The sequence below is a fragment of the Mytilus edulis genome, chromosome 6 (assembly GCF_963676685.1).
Source record: "Mytilus edulis chromosome 6, xbMytEdul2.2, whole genome shotgun sequence".
NCBI classification, from domain to species: domain Eukaryota; kingdom Metazoa; phylum Mollusca; class Bivalvia; order Mytilida; family Mytilidae; genus Mytilus; species Mytilus edulis.
In genome coordinates, this window is record NC_092349.1 from 84,803,188 (window position 1) to 84,823,289 (window position 20,102).

A 20,102-nucleotide genomic window follows, 5' to 3' on the forward strand; every position below is an offset into this window, starting at 1 on the left:
CTACAAAGTAACAACACTTGGTCAGCACCACATAAGGAACATTCATGCCATGTTTGGTTTCATTCCATTCAGTGGTTCATTAGAAGAAGTCATTTGTATGCATTTCCAATAGGGTCCTATGTTAAACTAAGTCCCCGCTGGCGGCCATCTTGGATAATGGATCGGCTACAAAGTAAGAACAATTGGTCAGCACTCCATAAGGAACATTCATGCAATGTTTGGTTTCATTCCATTTAGTGGTTCTCTAGAAGAAGTCATTTGTATGCATTTCCCATAGGGTCCTATGTTAAACTAAGTCCCCCGCTGGCGGCCATCTTGGATGATGGATCGGCTACAAAGTAACAACACTTGGTCAGCACCCCATAAGGATAATTCATGCTATGTTTGGTTTTATTCCATTCAGTGGTTCTCTAAAAGAAGTCATTTGTATGCATTTCCCATAGGGTCCTATGTTAAACTAAGTCCCCGGCTGGCGGCCATCTTGGATGATGGATCGGCAACAAAGTAACAACACTTGGTCAGCACCTCATAAGGAACATTCATGCCATGTTTGGTTTCATTCCATTCAGTGGTTCTCTAAAAGAAGTCATTTGTATGCATTTCCCATAGCGTCCTATGTTAAAATAAGTCCCCCGCTGGCGGCCATCTTGGATGATGGATCGGCTACAAAGTAACAACACTTGGTCAGCACCTCATAAGGAACATTCATGCCATGTTTAGTTCCATTCCATTCAGTGGTTCTCTAGAAGAAGTTCAAAATGTAAATTGTTAACGACGACGACGACGACGACGGACGACGCCGGACGACGACGACAGACGACCGACGCCAAGTAGTGAGAAAAACTCACTTGGCCCTTCGGGCCAGGTGAGCTAAAAATCAAGTACGTGTTTAGATTCAGCATATCAAAAAAGCCCAAGAATTCAATTTTTGTTAAAATCAAACTTAGTTTAATTTTGGACCCTTAGAACTTTAATGTAGACCAATTTGAAAACGGGACTAAAAATTAAGAATCTACATACACAGTTAGATTTGGCATATCAAAGAACCCCAATTATTCAATTTTTGATGAAATCAAACAAAGTTTAATTTTGGACTCCGATTTGGACCAACTTGAAAACTGGGCCAAAAAGGTACTTTTTTAGATTCAGCATATCAAAGAACCCCAAGGATTCAATTTTTGTTAAAATCAAACTAGTTTAATTTTGGACCCTTTGGACCTTAATGTAGACCAATTTGAAAACGGGACCAAAAATTAAGAATCTACATACGCAGTTGGATTCGGCATATCAAAGAACCCCAATTATTCAATTTTTTATGAAATCAAACAAAGTTCAATTTTGGACCCTTTGGGCCCCTTATTCCTAAACTGTTGGGACCAAAACTCCCAAAATCAAACCAAACCTTCCTTTAGTGATCATAAACCTTGTGTTTAAATTTCATAGATTTCTATTTACTTATACTAAAGTTATGGTGCGAAAACCCAGAATAATGCTTACTTGGGCCCCTTTTTGGCCCTTAATTCCTAAACTGTTCAGACCTCAACTCCCAAAATCAATTACAACCTTCCTTTTGTGGTCATAAACCTTGTGTTTAAATTTCATTGATTTCTATTAACTATGTTAAACTAAGTCCCCGGCTGGCGGCCATCTTGGATGATGGATCAGCAACAAAGTAACAACACTTGGTCAGCACCTCATAAGGAACATTCATGCCATGTTTGGTTTCATTCCATTCAGTGGTTCTCTAAAAGAAGTCATTTGTATGCATTTCCCATAGGGTCCTATGTTAAACTAAGTCCCCCGCTGAAAATTACCAATTCAGGGGCAGCAACCTAACAATGGGTTGTCCGATTCATCTGAAAATTTCAGGGCAGATAGATCTTGTCTTGATAAACAATTTTAACCCATACCAGATTTGCTCTAGTTCTCAAGTTTCAGAAATCCTTGTATTGCAGTTCCTAACAAAAATGTAACATAAATTTTCAACTTGGCTGTCAAGCTTAAACCTATACAAATGTTCGTAAACAGGCAGTTGTTGAGTGATGAATCTGAAAACACATCATTCTGTAAAGCTGACTTATATTCACCCTGAAACAAAATTTCAGAAATCATTTTATTGTAGTTCCTGAGAACATATCATTGAACAGATGGATTAATGGATGGGTGCACAGAAGGAGGGACTGGATGGACGGACAGAGGTGTAAAAAAAGTATTACCACACTTTCTTAAAGCAGGGGTATAATAAGAACCACAATAAAAATCTAGTAACTTTGAATTATACCATATACTAATAAACTTTTGTCCTTGAAATTTCCTGATGTATTTCACATTTATCAAAACATCATTATCTTGTTTTGGTATTTTATTTACACTATGTACATACATGACATTCAAAAACAAAAAGAATTATATAAATACTACCTCTTTATAACAGTAACAACTACATACAATGAAAACGATCAGAGTTCAATATAACCAGAACATAAATAATTATCACAGTTTTTCATCTCTAACTTTACATTCATTACAATGACAAATTTATGATGAATATGTAACTATATGATTGGCTTTAGTGTCATTTTGAAAAATCCAAACTTACAGCATAAACTTCTTGTATAAAACAAATTTGAGAGGCTGCTATAAAAGTGACAAAATCAAGTTAAAGAAGGCCATTTCGTTGAACCTTTTTGGTGTTTTGCTCAAAATTAGAAAATACAAATATTCCACATTATTAAAAGGGCAACACATATTTGGGCCTGAACTTTACATTTAAAAGACAACTTGGTCTGAGGGATGTTTAACCTTAGTCAGTAAAATAGCACTATGGTTACTGTAAATTCAGAAATTAATGCGAGGTTTTTATTATTGCGAAAAATGCGACTGAGTTGTAAACGCAATAATTTTAACTCGCATTTTGAAATATTTCATATGAATTTGACAGGATTTTTCTCAAAATCGTAAATATTAAAATCGCATTTAAGTCTAAAATGACAAAATCGCAATAATAAATGCACGCAATAATTTCTGAATTTACAGTACCTGAAAAAGCATAAAGAGGAATGTTTCATTGTGGATTCAAGAATCAAATCAAAACATTTCAACTGTTTTAATTGATCTAGTTCCTATTTTCTCCGATTTGATAAAATAATCCTTTAGGTTAAAATTGCTATCTTTCAATGAACATATGGCTTTCATAACTACTTATTGAACACAACGAAATCCCATATTCATTTTGTAATAGAACTATGTCAATGTTTGTTATTGAATCTATAGTGTTGTGCTTAATTTTCTTGTCATTTTAATTTCACCATATATGAAGTCTAATGTCTATCATTACACAAATGCATATATACAACAACAAGATTCCAATGTGAATATTTAAAGACAAAAACATTGACAATAGATCTCAACCATTACATCTGGCTGAAAATTCAAAAATCAAACCTATACTAACAAATGATAACAATATACTCTTAAATTCTTGATGAGCTGTGAATTTTGATCATGTGAAAATAAAAACAGAAAAAACCACTTCAGAATGGAATGTTCACAGAATAAAAAGTTTCAACACTACTCCAATTAGATTATAAAAAAAATACACTACACTCAAACTTTACTCTCTTTTACACAGAATATACATCCTAAATTAGAACAAAATTAAATATTGATATTGCTTCAGTCACTGGTGAATTGTGTATGAGGTCATCTTAGTATTTTTCATCATATCAGACCTTCTTTCATTCAGCCAGTATCCTGTGTTAAAAGACTTAATTTCAAATTCTAAATTCTATTTCTATAAGACTGGTTGAATAAAGGCATCATATTTTTTCCTTTGCTCATTGAACTATACAAGAAAATTTGGCTAAGCAATACACACCCAAGTTTCCTGTAACTCTATTTTAAAATCCTATTATATTTATTATACTCATCAATAAGCTTATTATCTATATTATCACATATTTCCATTCCTGTAAACTCAGATTGCAAAATGTATCAGTTAATACACTTCCTAGCTATATTATGCCATTTATAAAAAAAAGTATCCACAACTAACATTCAACTCCAAGCAATCACCATGTTCCCATGTATTCATTTACACCAATACACTAGATCACCATAATTATTAGTACTGTAACAAGTTTTAAATCAAAGCACTTATTACTAATAAAACTCAGTAATGAATAATTATCATCTAGATACATTTGTACATCTACATTATAAATACTGGTACATACAATCTAGATACATTTGAACATCTACATTATAAATACTGGTACATACAATCTATTTTATATTGAGAAACATCCTTGATACATAACAGCAAGTGTGAGAATGTCCACAAGATATTTATGAGGTATGTCTAGAAAACTCTGTGGGTCACTAAGATGAGTCATTCTGGACTCACAATTCAATCATGACAGAAACTATCAAAATAATGTAATATAATTTCGTTAAACAGGGCTTTACTAAAAGGTTGAATATAAACCTTTAGATTTGAATTCCATGGTTAAATCCAACAATTATATGTTCACAATCTCACCCTTTATTTCATGGTATACACATTTTTTTCAACAAGAAAAACTTTTGAACCATTCACAAATTCACACCCTTAACAGCCTAAATCTGGATTCAATTTACAAACCTCACCCCTCCATAGCAATGTCCATTTTTGTTATGAAAAATCATAGGAATTAAACAATGGGATATGAACAATGATTGTAGATGTAAAAGACCTTCTGAAATGATCACTGAATTCAATCAAGTTATTCATTGGATAGAACTAGTGGAAACAGAAAGCCAAAGAATGAAGACAACAAACAATATCTACTGTTCAATAAGTTGGAATATAATAAATGAACTTCAATATATGGGATATTTTTTTTTAAATAATTCCAGTGCAAGTATTTCCTTCATTTGTCATTTAGCCTGATAATAGTACAATAAATTGGTCACACACATATATATCAAACATGTAGAATTCCTTACTTTTCAGTACATCTGAAAGTGAAAGGAATATGAATCTTAAAAATAACCACCATTTATAAATATAATAAACACATATTGACAGATATAAACTAATGGAAGGCATACAACAGTAAGATAATAACACAAGTAGCTATCACACTCGCTAAAATTATTGTGTCTCTTCTTTTCCGTAAGTTTATTTTTTGCATTAATGTGTTAATGAGAGGAAACCGATCTGAGATCTAGTTAAGGAACAAAACATATCCATAAAAATAACACTGCTATGTTAACTTATTAGTTTTATAAAATTGTTTCATATCATTTAATTACATGCTGCAGTGATCATACTGAACTTCCAATTGGTAAGAATAACTCTCACTTGGTAGCTGGTGGTTAGTTGCCCTATATATATGAAATCACCTTCTTATTTGTACACTTATGTCTTATCCATAGATTTCTTAATAACTATTATTTTTCCTACAAATAGTCCCTTATAGATGAAAATTTATTTATTTGAAGTGCTACTCTGTCTTATTTGTTGAAAGCTATATTCTGTATTTATAAATATGTCAATAACTCTCACTTGGTAGCTGGTGGATAGTTGTCATATACTTAATCATGTTTTCTTTTTTTACTTATCCACTTAGATTTCTAAAAACAATTTTTTTTCCTAAAATTTATTTGTTGTTAATTCTATATTTCCAGATGTCTAGACTATGACAGGCTTACTTATTCATCTCACCACTAATTATTACTACTTGAAATTGAGGTTTGTGATCAAAGTCCAATCAAGGAAAACTGATACCAATATTCAAATTCAAGAACTGTAAACCAACTGGTTTTCATGAATACTTAATTTGGCCTACATCTTTTTTTAGTTCACTTCACTGCAATTTAAGTTTGTAGATTTCAAATATACCTGATGTAGTAAAAGAAGGAAAGATCCAAATAATACATATTCCCAACAATTTATATTCATTAATTTTTTTTTCTCGCTGTCACAATAAGTCTCTCGATAAATAAGTTGGTTTACAGTATTTAAATGACTGTTGGATATTTAGCATACTTTTCTACAGTTCAGACATATGCATGATATGAAAACCTTGATTTGGTTAATAGCTTCATGAAAATATCCATCAATACTAATTTATTTTTTGATTGTATATCATAATCTACTCAGCATACATAAACCTTTGTTCTCAAACACCAAAGTACAGTGGTATAGAGATATACTCTTGCAACCTCGAGGTCATGTTGGTTTTTTTTTAATTTGTATAGCTTTATTGAAATATAGAAATTTTTACAGGCCTGGGTAGGTAAGAATGCTGCCAAGCAAATACAATTATGTATTGATTTTGTTTTCAAAAGGATACTTGCTAATGAATTCATTTTCTGTGTGATTGTTCCAAGAACTTTTCTCTGTGATTGTAAATTTTCTTTTGTTGCAATTGCTATACTGTAAAATAAAAATGAAAATATATAAATCGTTGACAAACAGAATATAGAATTAAATAAGAAGCACAATGACAACTCTTTAAAATGAATGTGGGAGGCGAGGAAAGATTTATTATTTCTAGACATTGGTTATTTTTGACAGTATGCAAACTTTATTTATACATGTTTGAAGTATGCAAAATTACTAAAAAAACAGTATGTTGGTTTGGGGGTATTCAAGGAATCTTTGTACCCACTCTCATATTTGTTAATGGAATAGTCCAGATAATTTTTCATAACCATATGATCAAATGCAACAATCTTTTAAAGTTGAAATTCATCTTTTTTGGTGTTCCAACTGACATGTCTCATGAAGTTGTTTTTTTTGTTTTTCTTTTCTTTCTATTTGTCATTTTGACTGCAGGTCAATTTACTGCTGATCATTTATATATGGACAGGTTTATCTTTTTGGTGTAGAGCACAAGTGAGTTTGTTTCTTTAAATTCATTTTCAACTTTTAGACAAGGGACAATCTAGATCTCAGCTTTGTATTTTGGTAACACATGTATTTGGGTAGTTGTTTCACTGACAGATATATATCTAGATTATATCATTCTTTTTTTTATAAAACGACAATCTGTTTCATCAAGCATTTTGTTTATACACTTACCTTATTTGGTCATCTATCATTTTTTCTGAACTGAAATAGAAAATAAAACAGTTGTATCATTTCTAATATAAGAGGGCGAAGATAATAAGGGGAAAATAAAAACTTAAAATCAATCTAAAGAAAACATTAATTTGACAAACTAGAATGTGTCCATAGTACATGGATGCCCCATCGTACTATCATTTCTATGTTCAGTGGACCGTGAAATTGTGGCCAAAACTCTAGTCTGGCATTAAAATTGGAAAGATCATATCATGTGTGCTAAGTTTCAAGTTGATTGAACTTTAACTTCATCAAAAACTACCTTGACAGAAAATTTAAACCTTAAGCAGGACAGACAGATGAACATTGAACAGATGAATGAATGGACGCACAGACCAGTTAACATAATGCCCCTCTACTAGGTGCAGCATACCACAAAACTCTACACAGAAATAAAACATGAACCATACAAAAAGCTTTAGGTAATCTCAGGTTATTTATGATAAAATGATAAAATCTAAAAATCTAAAAAAGTTAAATAATGAAAAGTCAATATGCAGAAAGTTTAGAGTTTCGATAGTGGTAATATGTCACATGTGATCACTAAAATACTAGAATCTGAGAATTGACAAAATGAAGCCAAAAATAGTATTTTTCTATTGTTTGCAAGAACATTTTAAATTTTTAATTTAGAATTACCAACGTTTTGTGTTAGAGGTAGCAACACCTAAGTTGGGTCTTTGTAAAATAAGAGCTCCAGTGAGCTAACACCAAATAGTACCTATTTTCTTTATGCATCAGAAATTACCAGCTAACACCAAATAGTTCCTATTTTCTTTATGCATCAGAAATTATCAGATAAGTTTACTTACCTCCGTATGTGATCATGTTCTTTTAAATACATATCTGTTCTTCTATTCAAACCAGAGGAATTTTTATATGCACTGAAAATAAAACAAATATGAAATATAGTCTAATATGTTAAAATAGATCGTTTATCATTTCTTTGTATGTCTATGATGTTAAAATAATCATTCAAAATTAATTTCTTCACAGAAACAGTACAATCCATCCTCACATATATCTACTTGATTTCCCTTTTTTTTGTAACCAGCATTGACCAGATGCTTCATGATACTATTGCTAAAATAGGAACAACCCAGTTCAAAATTTACCATCAACGACATGAGAATTACTAATTTGCTTTGCCTATAACTCTTACAGTGTGCATTTTTGCCTAGTGTTAAAGGCTGTACTGTGATTTGTAAATGTATTGATCATCCATATAATCATAAGTGGCTTCATTTGCTATCATACTAGATCTCCTTAGGCTTATACATGTTATGTATTACATTAATAAGGTCATAAGTTTTCTGATTTCAGGGCCTTTAATAGCTGACTATGGGACATGGACTTTGCTCATTGTTGAAGGCCATTCAGTGAGGCCAAAAAAAAAAATAGGTGTGTTTCCTGTTGCATGCCCCAAAAAATTAGGGTCGGTAGGTAGGTATTTTTTTTTTTTTTTTTTTTTTTTTTTTACTGGCCTGCTTCGGTTGTTTTTTTTGTATTTTGTGAACAACACACTTGAATTTAAAGTCCCTCACATTAAAAAGCTGCACAACTTCCCCAACTGTCAATGTGGGAGATATTTCATGGTTTTTTCCAGTCACAGTAAATTCATTGTTCTTTAATCCAAAGTCATGATACTGATTGAATATATCAATAAAGGTGGTAGAATTAGAAAATGGGGCTACTATACTTTTTTTCTCGTTCCTGTGTGGACACTCATCGATTGTTATTGATAACACACTTTGACTGATGGCCATAGCAGAAGCCATGCGAGGCGTTGTTTGACTTCAATCTGTATCACACAAATGCTTACTGTATTAAAATTTTATTTGAAATCAAACGTTTAAAAGATGCCATTCAAAGGCTATACTAAACAAAAACCGTTTCCGGAAAAAAACGAAAAAAATCCTGATTTTTTTTTTTTTTTTTTTTTCCGGGAAAAAAAAGTTAGGGTCGGCGCCAAAAAATTAGGGTCGGTCGGGCGACCGGAAACACACCTATTTTTTTTTTTGGCCTGACCTTAATGTTAGTTCTGTTTCATTTGGTCTCACTTGGAGAGTTATCTCATTAGCAATCATCAACATCTTCTTTTTTTATATAAGAAAATATTTCCATTCAAATATTAAAATTCCCAAGCAAACAAGACAATCAAGCTAGTATTAATTCTTTGGATATGCATATCAAGTTTCAAATATCCCCAAAAATCTTATTTATAAATTTAAAGCAAACCTTCTATATACATGGTACATGTTTTATATATAACAAACCTAATATCTCGTCTGACAGAGCCTAACAAATCTTCTCTTTCCCTAATTGCTGATATATTAGCCTTAGTTTTATGGAACTCATGTGAGTAATCCTGTAGAATGTCTCTATGTCTCTGTAAGGTATGAAGTAGAGCAGCACTCGGTGAACTCATACTGATGTTCTGTGTGTAGTCAGACATTCTATCATTCACATCTTGTAACTGTAAAATAAAATTACTGTCATAAAAATTAGAAGATGTGGTATCATTGCCAATGACACAACTCTCCACTAGAGACGAAATGACAACTGTGACCACTATATGTTACCCTATGGATTCGACAAGGAGCAAAACCAATACTGCACAACAGCTATAAAAGGTATAAAATGATGCAACTACTTTTTCTAATGTTTAATAATTGACTTAATGTGAAATCAGAATTCTCGCCCTATCCAGAGCACCGGAGATATCCCACTGCTTTTTGAGGTTGCACAGTCTTTAGATTTCTATGTGGTATTTATAATACTGTTCATCTTTGTTTGATTGTTTTTAAATTTTTTGCAATGGCATTATCAGTTTGTTTTTGATTAATGTGTTAAAATTTTTCTCTGGTTATCTTTTGTCTCTCTTGTTTATAACTTTGATATCAAATAATTGTAAAATTAACATTAAGAATCATAATTATTTTCTAACTTTACTAATCCCTCAAAAGATTCCTCTTTTTTTAAAACTAGCTTGCTAGAACCAGATTTTGAGTTTGACAAACAACACCATCCAACCAGATGACATAAATGAACAAGGATGAGACAATGTCACTGATTGGTCATTTTGACTAGTGTACCAAGAATTGAACAGGTCCAACTTCTACAAATGTCAAGATTAGGGTTGATCTAGGGTTAATGGAAAGGTTGGCATACTTTTCCAAAATGATAAAAAAAATTAAAGAAATAGGGATTTCTAAATATTTTTTACGGTTTAATGCCAAACTTTTTCTATACATCCACCCCTCAATGAATCTTCAACTGAGGTACATTCATGGAATCAATTACCCAGCTCAAATGCAGAATTTAAATCTTCATATTAAAATTTTGACTTCACAAAAAGCAAACTCAATATTATATTCAATGATCCATTTAATGTTCAATGTACATAATTTTGTCTCAATGGCTACAGTGTATGATAATTAAATTTGCAACTAGACATTTAGCCATTGTTCTCACCTAGATTAATCCAAAGGTATATGTAGGGAGGCTGATTTCTCTAGATTTATCCATAAGTACATGTAGGGAGGCAGAATTCTTACCTTTGATAACAGCTGTTCAATCTCCATAGCCATTGTATCAAACATGTGTTCACTACTAGATTTATTAATAAGGGGAGATAACTACTTACCTTTGATAACAGTTGTTCAATCTCCATAGCCATTGTATCAAACATGTGTTCACTACTAGATTTATTAATAAGGGGAGATAACTACTTACCTTTGATAACAGCTGTTCAATCTCCATAGCCATTGTATCAAACATGTGTTCACTACTAGATTTATTAATAAGGGGAGATAACTACTTACCTTTGATAACAGCTGTTCAATCTCCATAGCCATTGTATCAAACATGTGTTCACTACTAGATTTATTAATAAGGGGAGATAACTACTTACCTTTGATAACAGCTGTTCAATCTCCATAGCCATTGTATCAAACATGTGTTCACTACTAGATTTATTAATAAGGGGAGATAACTACTTACCTTTGATAACAGCTGTTCAATCTCCATAGCCATTGTATCAAACATGTGTTCACTACTAGATTTATTAATAAGGGGAGATAACTACTTACCTTTGATAACAGTTGTTCAATCTCCATAGCCATTGTATCAAACATGTGTTCACTACTAGATTTATTAATAAGGGGAGATAACTACTTACCTTTGATAACAGCTGTTCAATCTCCATAGCCATTGTATCAAACATGTGTTCACTACTAGATTTATTAACAAGGGGAGATAACTACTTACCTTTGATAACAGCTGTTCAATCTCCATAGCCATTGTATCAAACATGTGTTCACTACTAGATTTATTAATAAGGGGAGATAACTACTTACCTTTGATAACAGCTGTTCAATCTCCATAGCCATTGTATCAAACATGTGTTCACTACTAGATTTATTAATAAGGGGAGATAACTACTTACCTTTGATAACAGCTGTTCAATCTCCATAGCCATTGTATCAAACATGTGTTCACTACTAGATTTATTAATAAGGGGAGATAACTACTTACCTTTGATAACAGCTGTTCAATCTCCATAGCCATTGTATCAAACATGTGTTCACTACTAGATTTATTAATAAGGGGAGATAACTACTTACCTTTGATAACAGCTGTTCAATCTCCATAGCCATTGTATCAAACATGTGTTCACTACTAGATTTATTAATAAGGGGAGATAACTACTTACCTTTGATAACAGCTGTTCAATCTCCATAGCCATTGTATCAAACATGTGTTCACTACTAGATTTATTAATAAGGGGAGATAACTACTTGCCTTTGATAACAGTTGTTCAATCTCCATAGCCATTGTATCAAACATGTGTTCACTACTAGATTTATTAATAAGGGGAGCTGACTCACTGAAAATATATCAGTTAACAACAAACATTAATTATAGTAATATTTACATATATACATGCTAAAATTATATCTGACAATTTCATATTGTACCAATTTTCATAATTTGCTGAAATTAATAATCAACTTTGAATATGATTGAAACTAAATAATCAACTAAATTTTAGTTTTAATTGTAAAGATATTAACATATAGCATGTTCAGCAAGTAATACTTTTTACAGAGTAAAAAAAGCCAAACTAAGGTGTAATATATCAAATAAAAATTCAAAAAGTTGGAATGTGTCTTTTCATCTTGTAATATAAATCTCATGATATTCTAGGACAAATTCACCAGAATTGAAGACAATGCTTACATAATCATGGATGCAAGACTTCACTTAACGATTTGTATACATATACATATATGTATGAGCAGCTGTGTATGAGTATGATTAAATAATGAAAGCAAGAAAAATCTTCTATGCTTTTATTATACAGGCATTCATGACTCAAATTTGCAATACTGAAAGGAAAGGTCTTACAACAAGCAAATACCAAGGTATAATAACTTTTAGTTTGGTTTTATCATTCCATAAATTATTTAGCCTGGCATCAAGGTCTTAACATGCACTTCATTAAATTCATAAGCTATGATTGTGTAATGTGTAACCTATAATTATATAATAAATCCATGCAGACAGCAAATAAATGTAAGACACAGAAAAAAGGAGGGGTAAAAATTTACTTTACTAGGAAAATCAAATGTCGAGTATAAAGCATCAGTGTAATTCAAAAATTGAAGTCCCCTCCCAGACCTCAGATCAACACCAATATTAACCTACACTTTTTTCTCTCAATTCTGTTAAGCATTCTTAATCATCAAAACTGTATTTTAATTAAAAAATACATGTGTTGTGTTCATGTACAAATCTATCATGTGTATTACAGAGTCAGCATTATTCTCTTTCAAAGTCTAAATGTTAAATATGACCATCACCACTGTGAGAGATGTACTGAAGCTTTTAATTCCATGCTCAGGAAAGTACATGAATGGACTTCATCATATATGTATATGAATGAGTAAGCAGTTTCTCTAATTTTTAGCTGATTGGTATTTTCCTTGCCCAATTGATTTTTTTTTATCAAATTGTGGTTCACTTGATCATGTTGATCTCAATTCTTCATAGATCAAAAAGATTCATGAAGTTTTTAAAAGTAATTGAAAATGAAATTGAGGACAACTAAAAAACATGTATCATCTAAAAATCATTAGGAGAAACAGATGCAAACACTGTAAATTTGTATTTTTTGGGATACAAGTTTTCTTCTCTCAAAAGTTACCCAACTTCTGCCTTCTATTTTATATTTGAAACATAAACTGTCTCTTGAGGAGTAATATTGTATCACGTTTGATCAGTAGTAGAATCTATATCATGAATGTATATATATCATATGTATGAATGTCATGAAAGTTGAATGAGTTGCCCATCATGTAAAATAGTATGAAGTTACCTTTTAGTTAATGCGTGTTCCTCATTTGGTTTGCTAAATGATCATTACAAAATAAACCAATTAATCGTATGTACATTGCAATTATCATTTGTTAAAGTGAGGAGGGAAATATTAGAATGTCAGATTATGAAAATTTTACTTTGTATATATTCAAACAGATTAATAGATTGAAGAAAAACAAGATAGAAATACCCTAAATAAATAAAAAATGAGTTGTTGTTTGTGCACTTTGATAGCACATGTTAGTTTATTCACCAAATCTAACATAACATACATTTGTAAGCATTTTGGTTAATATTGCCAGGATACAAATGACTATAACATGTGTAGATATACAATCATGTACAATTGTACATGTAAAACAAAATTATATATCTACATGTATAATCAAATATTACTTGATACATACTTTCCATAATCAATATGTGAAGAATAATTTGTTCCTAGTTTACTGAAGGATACCAGCTTCAAATCAATCTCATTCTCTAACTGTCTTGCTTGTTTACGTAAATCTGAAATAAATATGGACCATAATTTGCTATTGGGCTCCGTTTCCTATAACTATAGAAAAGTGATAAAATTTGAATTACTGTAAGAAAAGTTGTAACTACATCTAAAGATGCCATTATTTTTATTAACATACAAGTGTATGCTACTCTTCCCTAGAAAAAAAATTGAAATATACGAATTTCAAAGATTCTACAACCGTATTTTTGTGTCGTTTCTCGCGTTACTTTTTGCTTCCGAAGAGCATAACGCTGACTGATTTATAGATAATCGTCACCGGCACATTCGTAACTCTTGCTTTCAAATAACAAAGAACATCGACCAATAAGAATAGTGAGAAGAAAATGCCGAGAACTATAAGTATTTATGTAGCAGATGTAAGAACAGTGGCGTGATTTTTGTGTCTGATTTCGTAACGCAAATTTTAGATGATGTAATCTGCTTTGTTGTAATAGAATTCTTAAAAACAATATGCAAATATGAACTCTCGCGAGATGTTCAAACAGGTAAATCAGAGATGATGTACATTCTTGTTTTGATCTTCGTAATAATTAAGTAAGAAAATGACGTTATCGTTATGCGTTACATTTCACACGAAACAGAAGTCCAGTTATTTATTAAAATTGTTTTTGTCCTTAAGTTCTAATCATTTCCGGTCATACGTGAAACATGTGACTAACATGTGATCACGCCCTTACAGCCGGACATACGATATACTAGTTCTAAACATTGTTTTTGTTTCCAACGGGATGTTAGCAAACATAATCTGTAGACTTGTTTCGACTTGTTTAAAAAAGGAAAATACAATTTTCAAAAAGATTTGCCGGGGGTCTATTATTATTCCTATGTGCATAATGTTACATACGATCTTGTGTGAAAATAAATGCCCAATGACTTGACAAAATCGATTTCAAATTTGACCGACGTTTAAACACACTACGTTTCCCAATAACGATGTAAAGGGTCCTTGGAAAATTCAATCGAAATTACGTCTCTTATCATGGTGCCGATGTTCGTTGGATTGATTTTGCTTCAGCAGTAAATATTACTGGATATTTTAAGTGAATAAAGATAATTAAATGAAAAATGCATGTTAATATACCGTTACACTAGGAATGTACAAAGTTGGTAACTTTGTCACAATTTTTAATTATTTTTTTTTATTCATGTTCTGCAAACACTTTTCAGAAACGCAATAAACTTGTCAAAGGAAAAGTAAACTTTTACCAGGCATGACTTGAAAGGAATACTTTATTGATTTTAGCCCACTAAAGTAGGTTAAAATGTGGAAACCATGTAGATGGTGTACAGGTCACAAATATCACATGGTGCCTATTTTAAAGATTTTAATTCCAAGTTAAAAGTTTTTTTCTTTACTGGATTTAAAGAATTTTACATTGCCAATGATTTGGAATAAATTTTATATAACTGGAATTTCAAAATCAAATATAAATATATTTTTTTGGCCAAAACATCAAGATACAATGATTATGGTATCCTGTATCAATGAAGAAAATATGGAAAATTCTGAATAAATTGTACTAATTGTTTTCAAAACAAGCACATATTTAGGAGTTTTATAATACTGTTACATTTAAGATGGATTTTAAGAAAAAGTATACTGTTCAGATTATTTTAAGCAGATTTTGCAATAAAATAAAACTAAAAAAATGCTTTCGGTTTCTTATGGTTTCCTGTCACGTTTAAAAAAAACTTTAATATAACATTGAAAATAGATTTTAAATATTAACATGAAGCAAGTAACACTAGTAATGGTGTTTATTTATGCCTTTTGAATTATATTGTGCAAAATAAAGAAAATAATGATTGGTTTCCTGTTTGGTTTCCTGTCACGTAAACGGTGAAACAAAATGTATTAATTTTTTCTCGAAAAACTCAATTGTTCCATTCATACTATTCTAACACCAACACAACCCACAAAATAAAAGTTAAAATTTTAGAACTTATAAAAAAGGATACAAAAAGAAACCAAAGGCCGAATACCAAATTATGGTCCATATGTTTTCTTTTAAAAAAACTATTTTTTCCATATTACAGTAAGTGGACTTTATTTGATATATTGTACCATGAAAAAATATCACAGGAAGAAATGTGAATTCAGCTTAAACTAAAACCAGTTTAATTTAAACAAAAACAAGTTTTATAGCATGTACAATGTTGTTTATCAAATCACAAATACCATGTATATAATTCTTTGTTTTAACTCACATCAACATGTTTTGCAAACTTAAGATCTTAAGATATCCAACTAGCTTATTTGTTATTTTACCAATTTTGTTCTATTTCTGATTATGAAACCTTTGACTTTGAAGTTGACAGTCACTTAGAATGTTTGATGGATTTGGATATTTTAGGTTCTTATTTTGGTAATAAATTTTTAAAGTTCTTCATCGGATTCCATGGCGTCTTAGAACAAAAAAAAAAAATAGTCTTTCTAGACGTCATAGTTATTTGGACTACTGATGACCGATGAAAAAAATGCCCACATACATGAAGGCACTGCAAATTAAGGCCTTTGAATTGGTCATTGGGAAAGCCCTTAGCAATCAGATATCTGGCCCTGTCTACTGGAAATAAATTTCCTATGCATTTTTAAAATTTGAATACTCTTTCGACTCTGTTCAGACCAGTACGACAGTACTTAGCTACTAAAGTAAACAAATTAGAGTGTCCCCTACTTATAATCAGGATAACACTATATGTAATGAATCGTGTGATATGCAAATGTGTCATTTAGGTGGTAAGTTTACACACTGTTTTCTTATATAAGGTACCATATGGTTTGGTTTAAATTATTAGGATTTATTTATTAAGGTTCATCATAACCTTTGGGCTAAAATGGCCGTATTTACACCCCGAATTTTACTCTGAGTACAGACTAACCTATACACCTGCAACAGTTTTAAGGGATGGCAGGAACTAGATATTTAAATTTTAAATGCATCTTATGTTTCAGAAAATTATAAACTTTTCTAGATTTTGCTATCCATTTTTTTTTCGTTCCTGCAGAAGGTGCAAAAATTAACTAAGTAGTGAAAACGATTGAGAAGCTCCCCTCATATAATCAATGTTGTGAGTGGTATTGATTTAAATGGACAATAGATGGACAATAGACACCTGTAAACAATAGGTGATTTAACAGGTTTAAACTGTGTAACTGAGTGGACCGTATCAAATGAAATTCGGGTGTTTGTTTATTTTGCTATCTTCTGCAGACTGGAAAAAAATGAACATCAAAATCCAGGTAAGTTTATAATTTTCTGAAACGTAGACTTCATATAACTTTTATATATCTAGTTCCTGCCATGCCTTAAAACTTTCCTGGATGTACTAGTTTGTCTGTACTCATAGTAATTTTGGAGGTGTAAACACGGCCATATTTTTCAATTCCTTATGATGAACCTTAACAGTCATGACAGGATGTAAACAACTAAACAAAGGGCACTGTGGAAAGGCCATTTGAAATATTTCAGAAAAAGTCATGACATCCTTATGTTCATTGAATCAATAATGTAAAGTATGTATAGTTCTCTTCACAAAGTATGCCATGGCACGGTAAACTACGCAAAATAATGCACCTTCCCATAGGTTTCCCATATCTGCCATTACTTCCACGGTGTCGTAATCTCGCGAGAATTATGTTTGAACCAAAGACGGATTGATGACGAGAAGAGTCCGGAAAGCAATACAAACCGTTCAAATTCAAAGTTAATTAGTTTCAGGATTATGCAAGACGTTGTTAATTGATTAATTAGTTATTTATTCCCTAGTTTTCAATATTTGAAAATCTTTTATTTATCAGTTAATATTATAAAAAAACAACATTAAAAACAAAATTGATATGTTCTTCCTGAAACTACTACATCTCAGGTTCTTCATAGTTTTTTCTTATTTAAAAAATCGATTTATAAATTTATAAAAGAATAATTTGTCAGAACGATTAAAACAATAAGGTTGCTAATACAATGCAAAATTCATCAGTTGAAAAATTATTAGAATCGACATCCTAAGTCCGTATTCGGAGATAAAGGGGCAATGAAGTCTCTTCACGACAAATAATATATCTTGTTGTTTCTCAGTGCAGACAATGAATTGTATATTCATACAATTCCTTGGTGCAGACAAAGCTTCAAACAATATTCTTATTATGCATCATGTTGAATGTGGGCGGTATTTTGGAAAATATATAGTTTTTTGTAATCCTGTTAATGCAAGTGCCTTATCAACAAAAATGATCAAAGAATTAGGAATACATCATCACTCGGGTAATGAACGTAATTTTTGACGAGTCTGAAAATAAGACTTTCTACACCGAGGAACATGTGATCAGTAAGCTAGACTTTCTCTTTAACAACATTTATCAAATTCGGAGGTGGATTATTTTCAAGCAGGTTGTCGACTTTCCTATCATGGGAACAAATTATGCACCTCTCCTGAACAACATTGTTTAATGTGTCGGGAGTTCCTTCAAACACTTGTAAAACACAAGCAGATCAATTAGTTATTAGTAGATCATTTAATTTCACCTTCTGTTGTAAGTAACATACTAAAACATCTGGACACACATAACAGGGGGGGGGGGGCAAGGGGTTTAACTGTTATGCTGTTATGGGGCAATTGAATTCTTTGTTATCTGTTATATTGAAAATATATTTGCTGTTAGCTGTTATTGTCTTATTCTTTGTTAGCTGTTATTGGGCTATTATTTTTTTTGTTATCTGTTATTGTGATAATGTATTTGCTGTTAACTGTTATTGAAAATTGGAATGTTAGCATTTTTTTGACAGTCAATATTCGGTATAAATTGAAGATCATTGGCCATTGGGGTCTACCACTACTAATATGTTTGTCCCGTATTCAGAGAAGAATTCCATTAACATATACCCATCACAGAAGTGAGGTCCAGGACAATTCAAGTATATCTTATGATTATCCTTTGTAATAAATTCCATTTTTTTATGAATGTGTATTTAGAATTATCTTAATTTTTTGTATGAGAATAATGTTCCTTGTTTTCCGTACGAACATATTAAATTAAAACAATTCTTAATATGACAAAAAGGAAAACATATGGCAAGGAATATCTGACAAGGATCTCAATTAAGGACTAGGTCCTAACAACCACTTCACCTTTTATATAATATGGTACATAGACTCAGCTCTGTGATTCTTTTCAAAGCAGAACCAAATGCATTGTACAATGAAAGTTCCAACCATGTACTTGTGTCCGAAGCTGCACATAACTCATTACAAACAAAGATTTATTTCGTTTCAAGCCATTGTTTCCCTACTAAACTATGTATTCTACTTACTAGTACACTTGGTACAATCAAAAACCTCAGCTGATAAAAAATTGTTCAAATAAGGCCTTTGAAAATAGTGGAATAAATTGCTTTTAGAGTGTCAAAATTCGTTCGAAGTACTTGATAAATTGCATGCTTATAATTGGTGCTTTTGATTTTTCTACCCTATATACCACTTTGCCTCATAGTTTTATTTGCTAGTTCTGAAGAAAATCGTCAAATTATGAAATCTTCGGAGAAACAATACAAAAAAACTTTAGATAAAGCAATTATTGCACATAGAAAGAAAATGACAAAAAAAATTAACACCTTGATATCCAATAACTCAAAAGAGTATTGGAAATTACTTAACAGTAGAAAAAAGAGAGACCAACCTGACATCCCTATCAACAAATTATTCGATTTTTTTTAAAAATCTGAACGCCGCCCCAGAAATTGAGGAAAATACAAATATTCCAACTCTAAACCCGAATGATGTCGATAGGCTTAATGGAAATTTAAACAGAGGAATTTCTAAAGACGAAATTCTTAAGGGCATCAAAAACCTGAAAAATGATAAAGCATTTGGGGATGATCGTATAATAAACGAATATATCAAGTCTACAGCTAGTTTATTCATTGAATTATACGAAACATTATTTAACGTTATATTTCGCACTGGTATTATACCAGACAGTTGGCTAATCGGTTACATTAAGCCTGTTTATAAAAATAAAGGTAGCAAGTTGGACCCCAAAATTTTTAGACCAATTACCATTTTAAGTTGTATGGGGAAACTTTT

At 31.4% G+C, this 20,102-nt stretch overlaps 1 protein-coding gene across 2 annotated transcripts; it reads right to left on the bottom strand.

The window, feature by feature from the left end:
• Positions 1 to 4,287: 4,287 nt before the first annotated feature.
• LOC139528717 (Golgi SNAP receptor complex member 1-like) lies at positions 4,288 to 17,695 on the bottom strand. Of its 2 annotated transcripts, XM_071324850.1 has the most exons (9): positions 17,597 to 17,695; positions 13,900 to 14,002; positions 13,491 to 13,523; positions 11,915 to 11,999; positions 9,388 to 9,587; positions 7,924 to 7,995; positions 7,070 to 7,099; positions 6,339 to 6,421; positions 4,288 to 5,200 (listed from the first exon to the last, which is right to left on the bottom strand). In XM_071324850.1, exons 1-9 carry the CDS (start codon positions 17,622 to 17,624, stop codon positions 5,076 to 5,078), a joined length of 759 nt encoding a protein of 252 aa, XP_071180951.1. In that variant the 5' UTR covers positions 17,625 to 17,695; the 3' UTR covers positions 4,288 to 5,075. The 2 variants fall into 2 exon arrangements, with proteins under 2 accessions (XP_071180951.1, XP_071180952.1); XM_071324851.1 differs by lacking the exon at positions 13,491 to 13,523.
• Between the last annotated feature and the right edge of the window lie 2,407 nt (positions 17,696 to 20,102).

Excerpts from the sequence above, each read along its gene's own strand:
- LOC139528717 (XM_071324850.1), bottom strand. The coding sequence starts at position 17,624 with ATGGCAGATATGGGAAACCTATGGGAAG. Across the intron at positions 12,000-13,490 it reads GAACACGCATTAACTAAAAG|TGAGTCAGCTCCCCTTATTA; the intron begins GTAACTTCATAC and ends ATATATTTTCAG. Across the intron at positions 7,100-7,923 it reads GAACATGATCACATACGGAG|TTCAGAAAAAATGATAGATG; the intron begins GTAAGTAAACTT and ends TTTCTATTTCAG.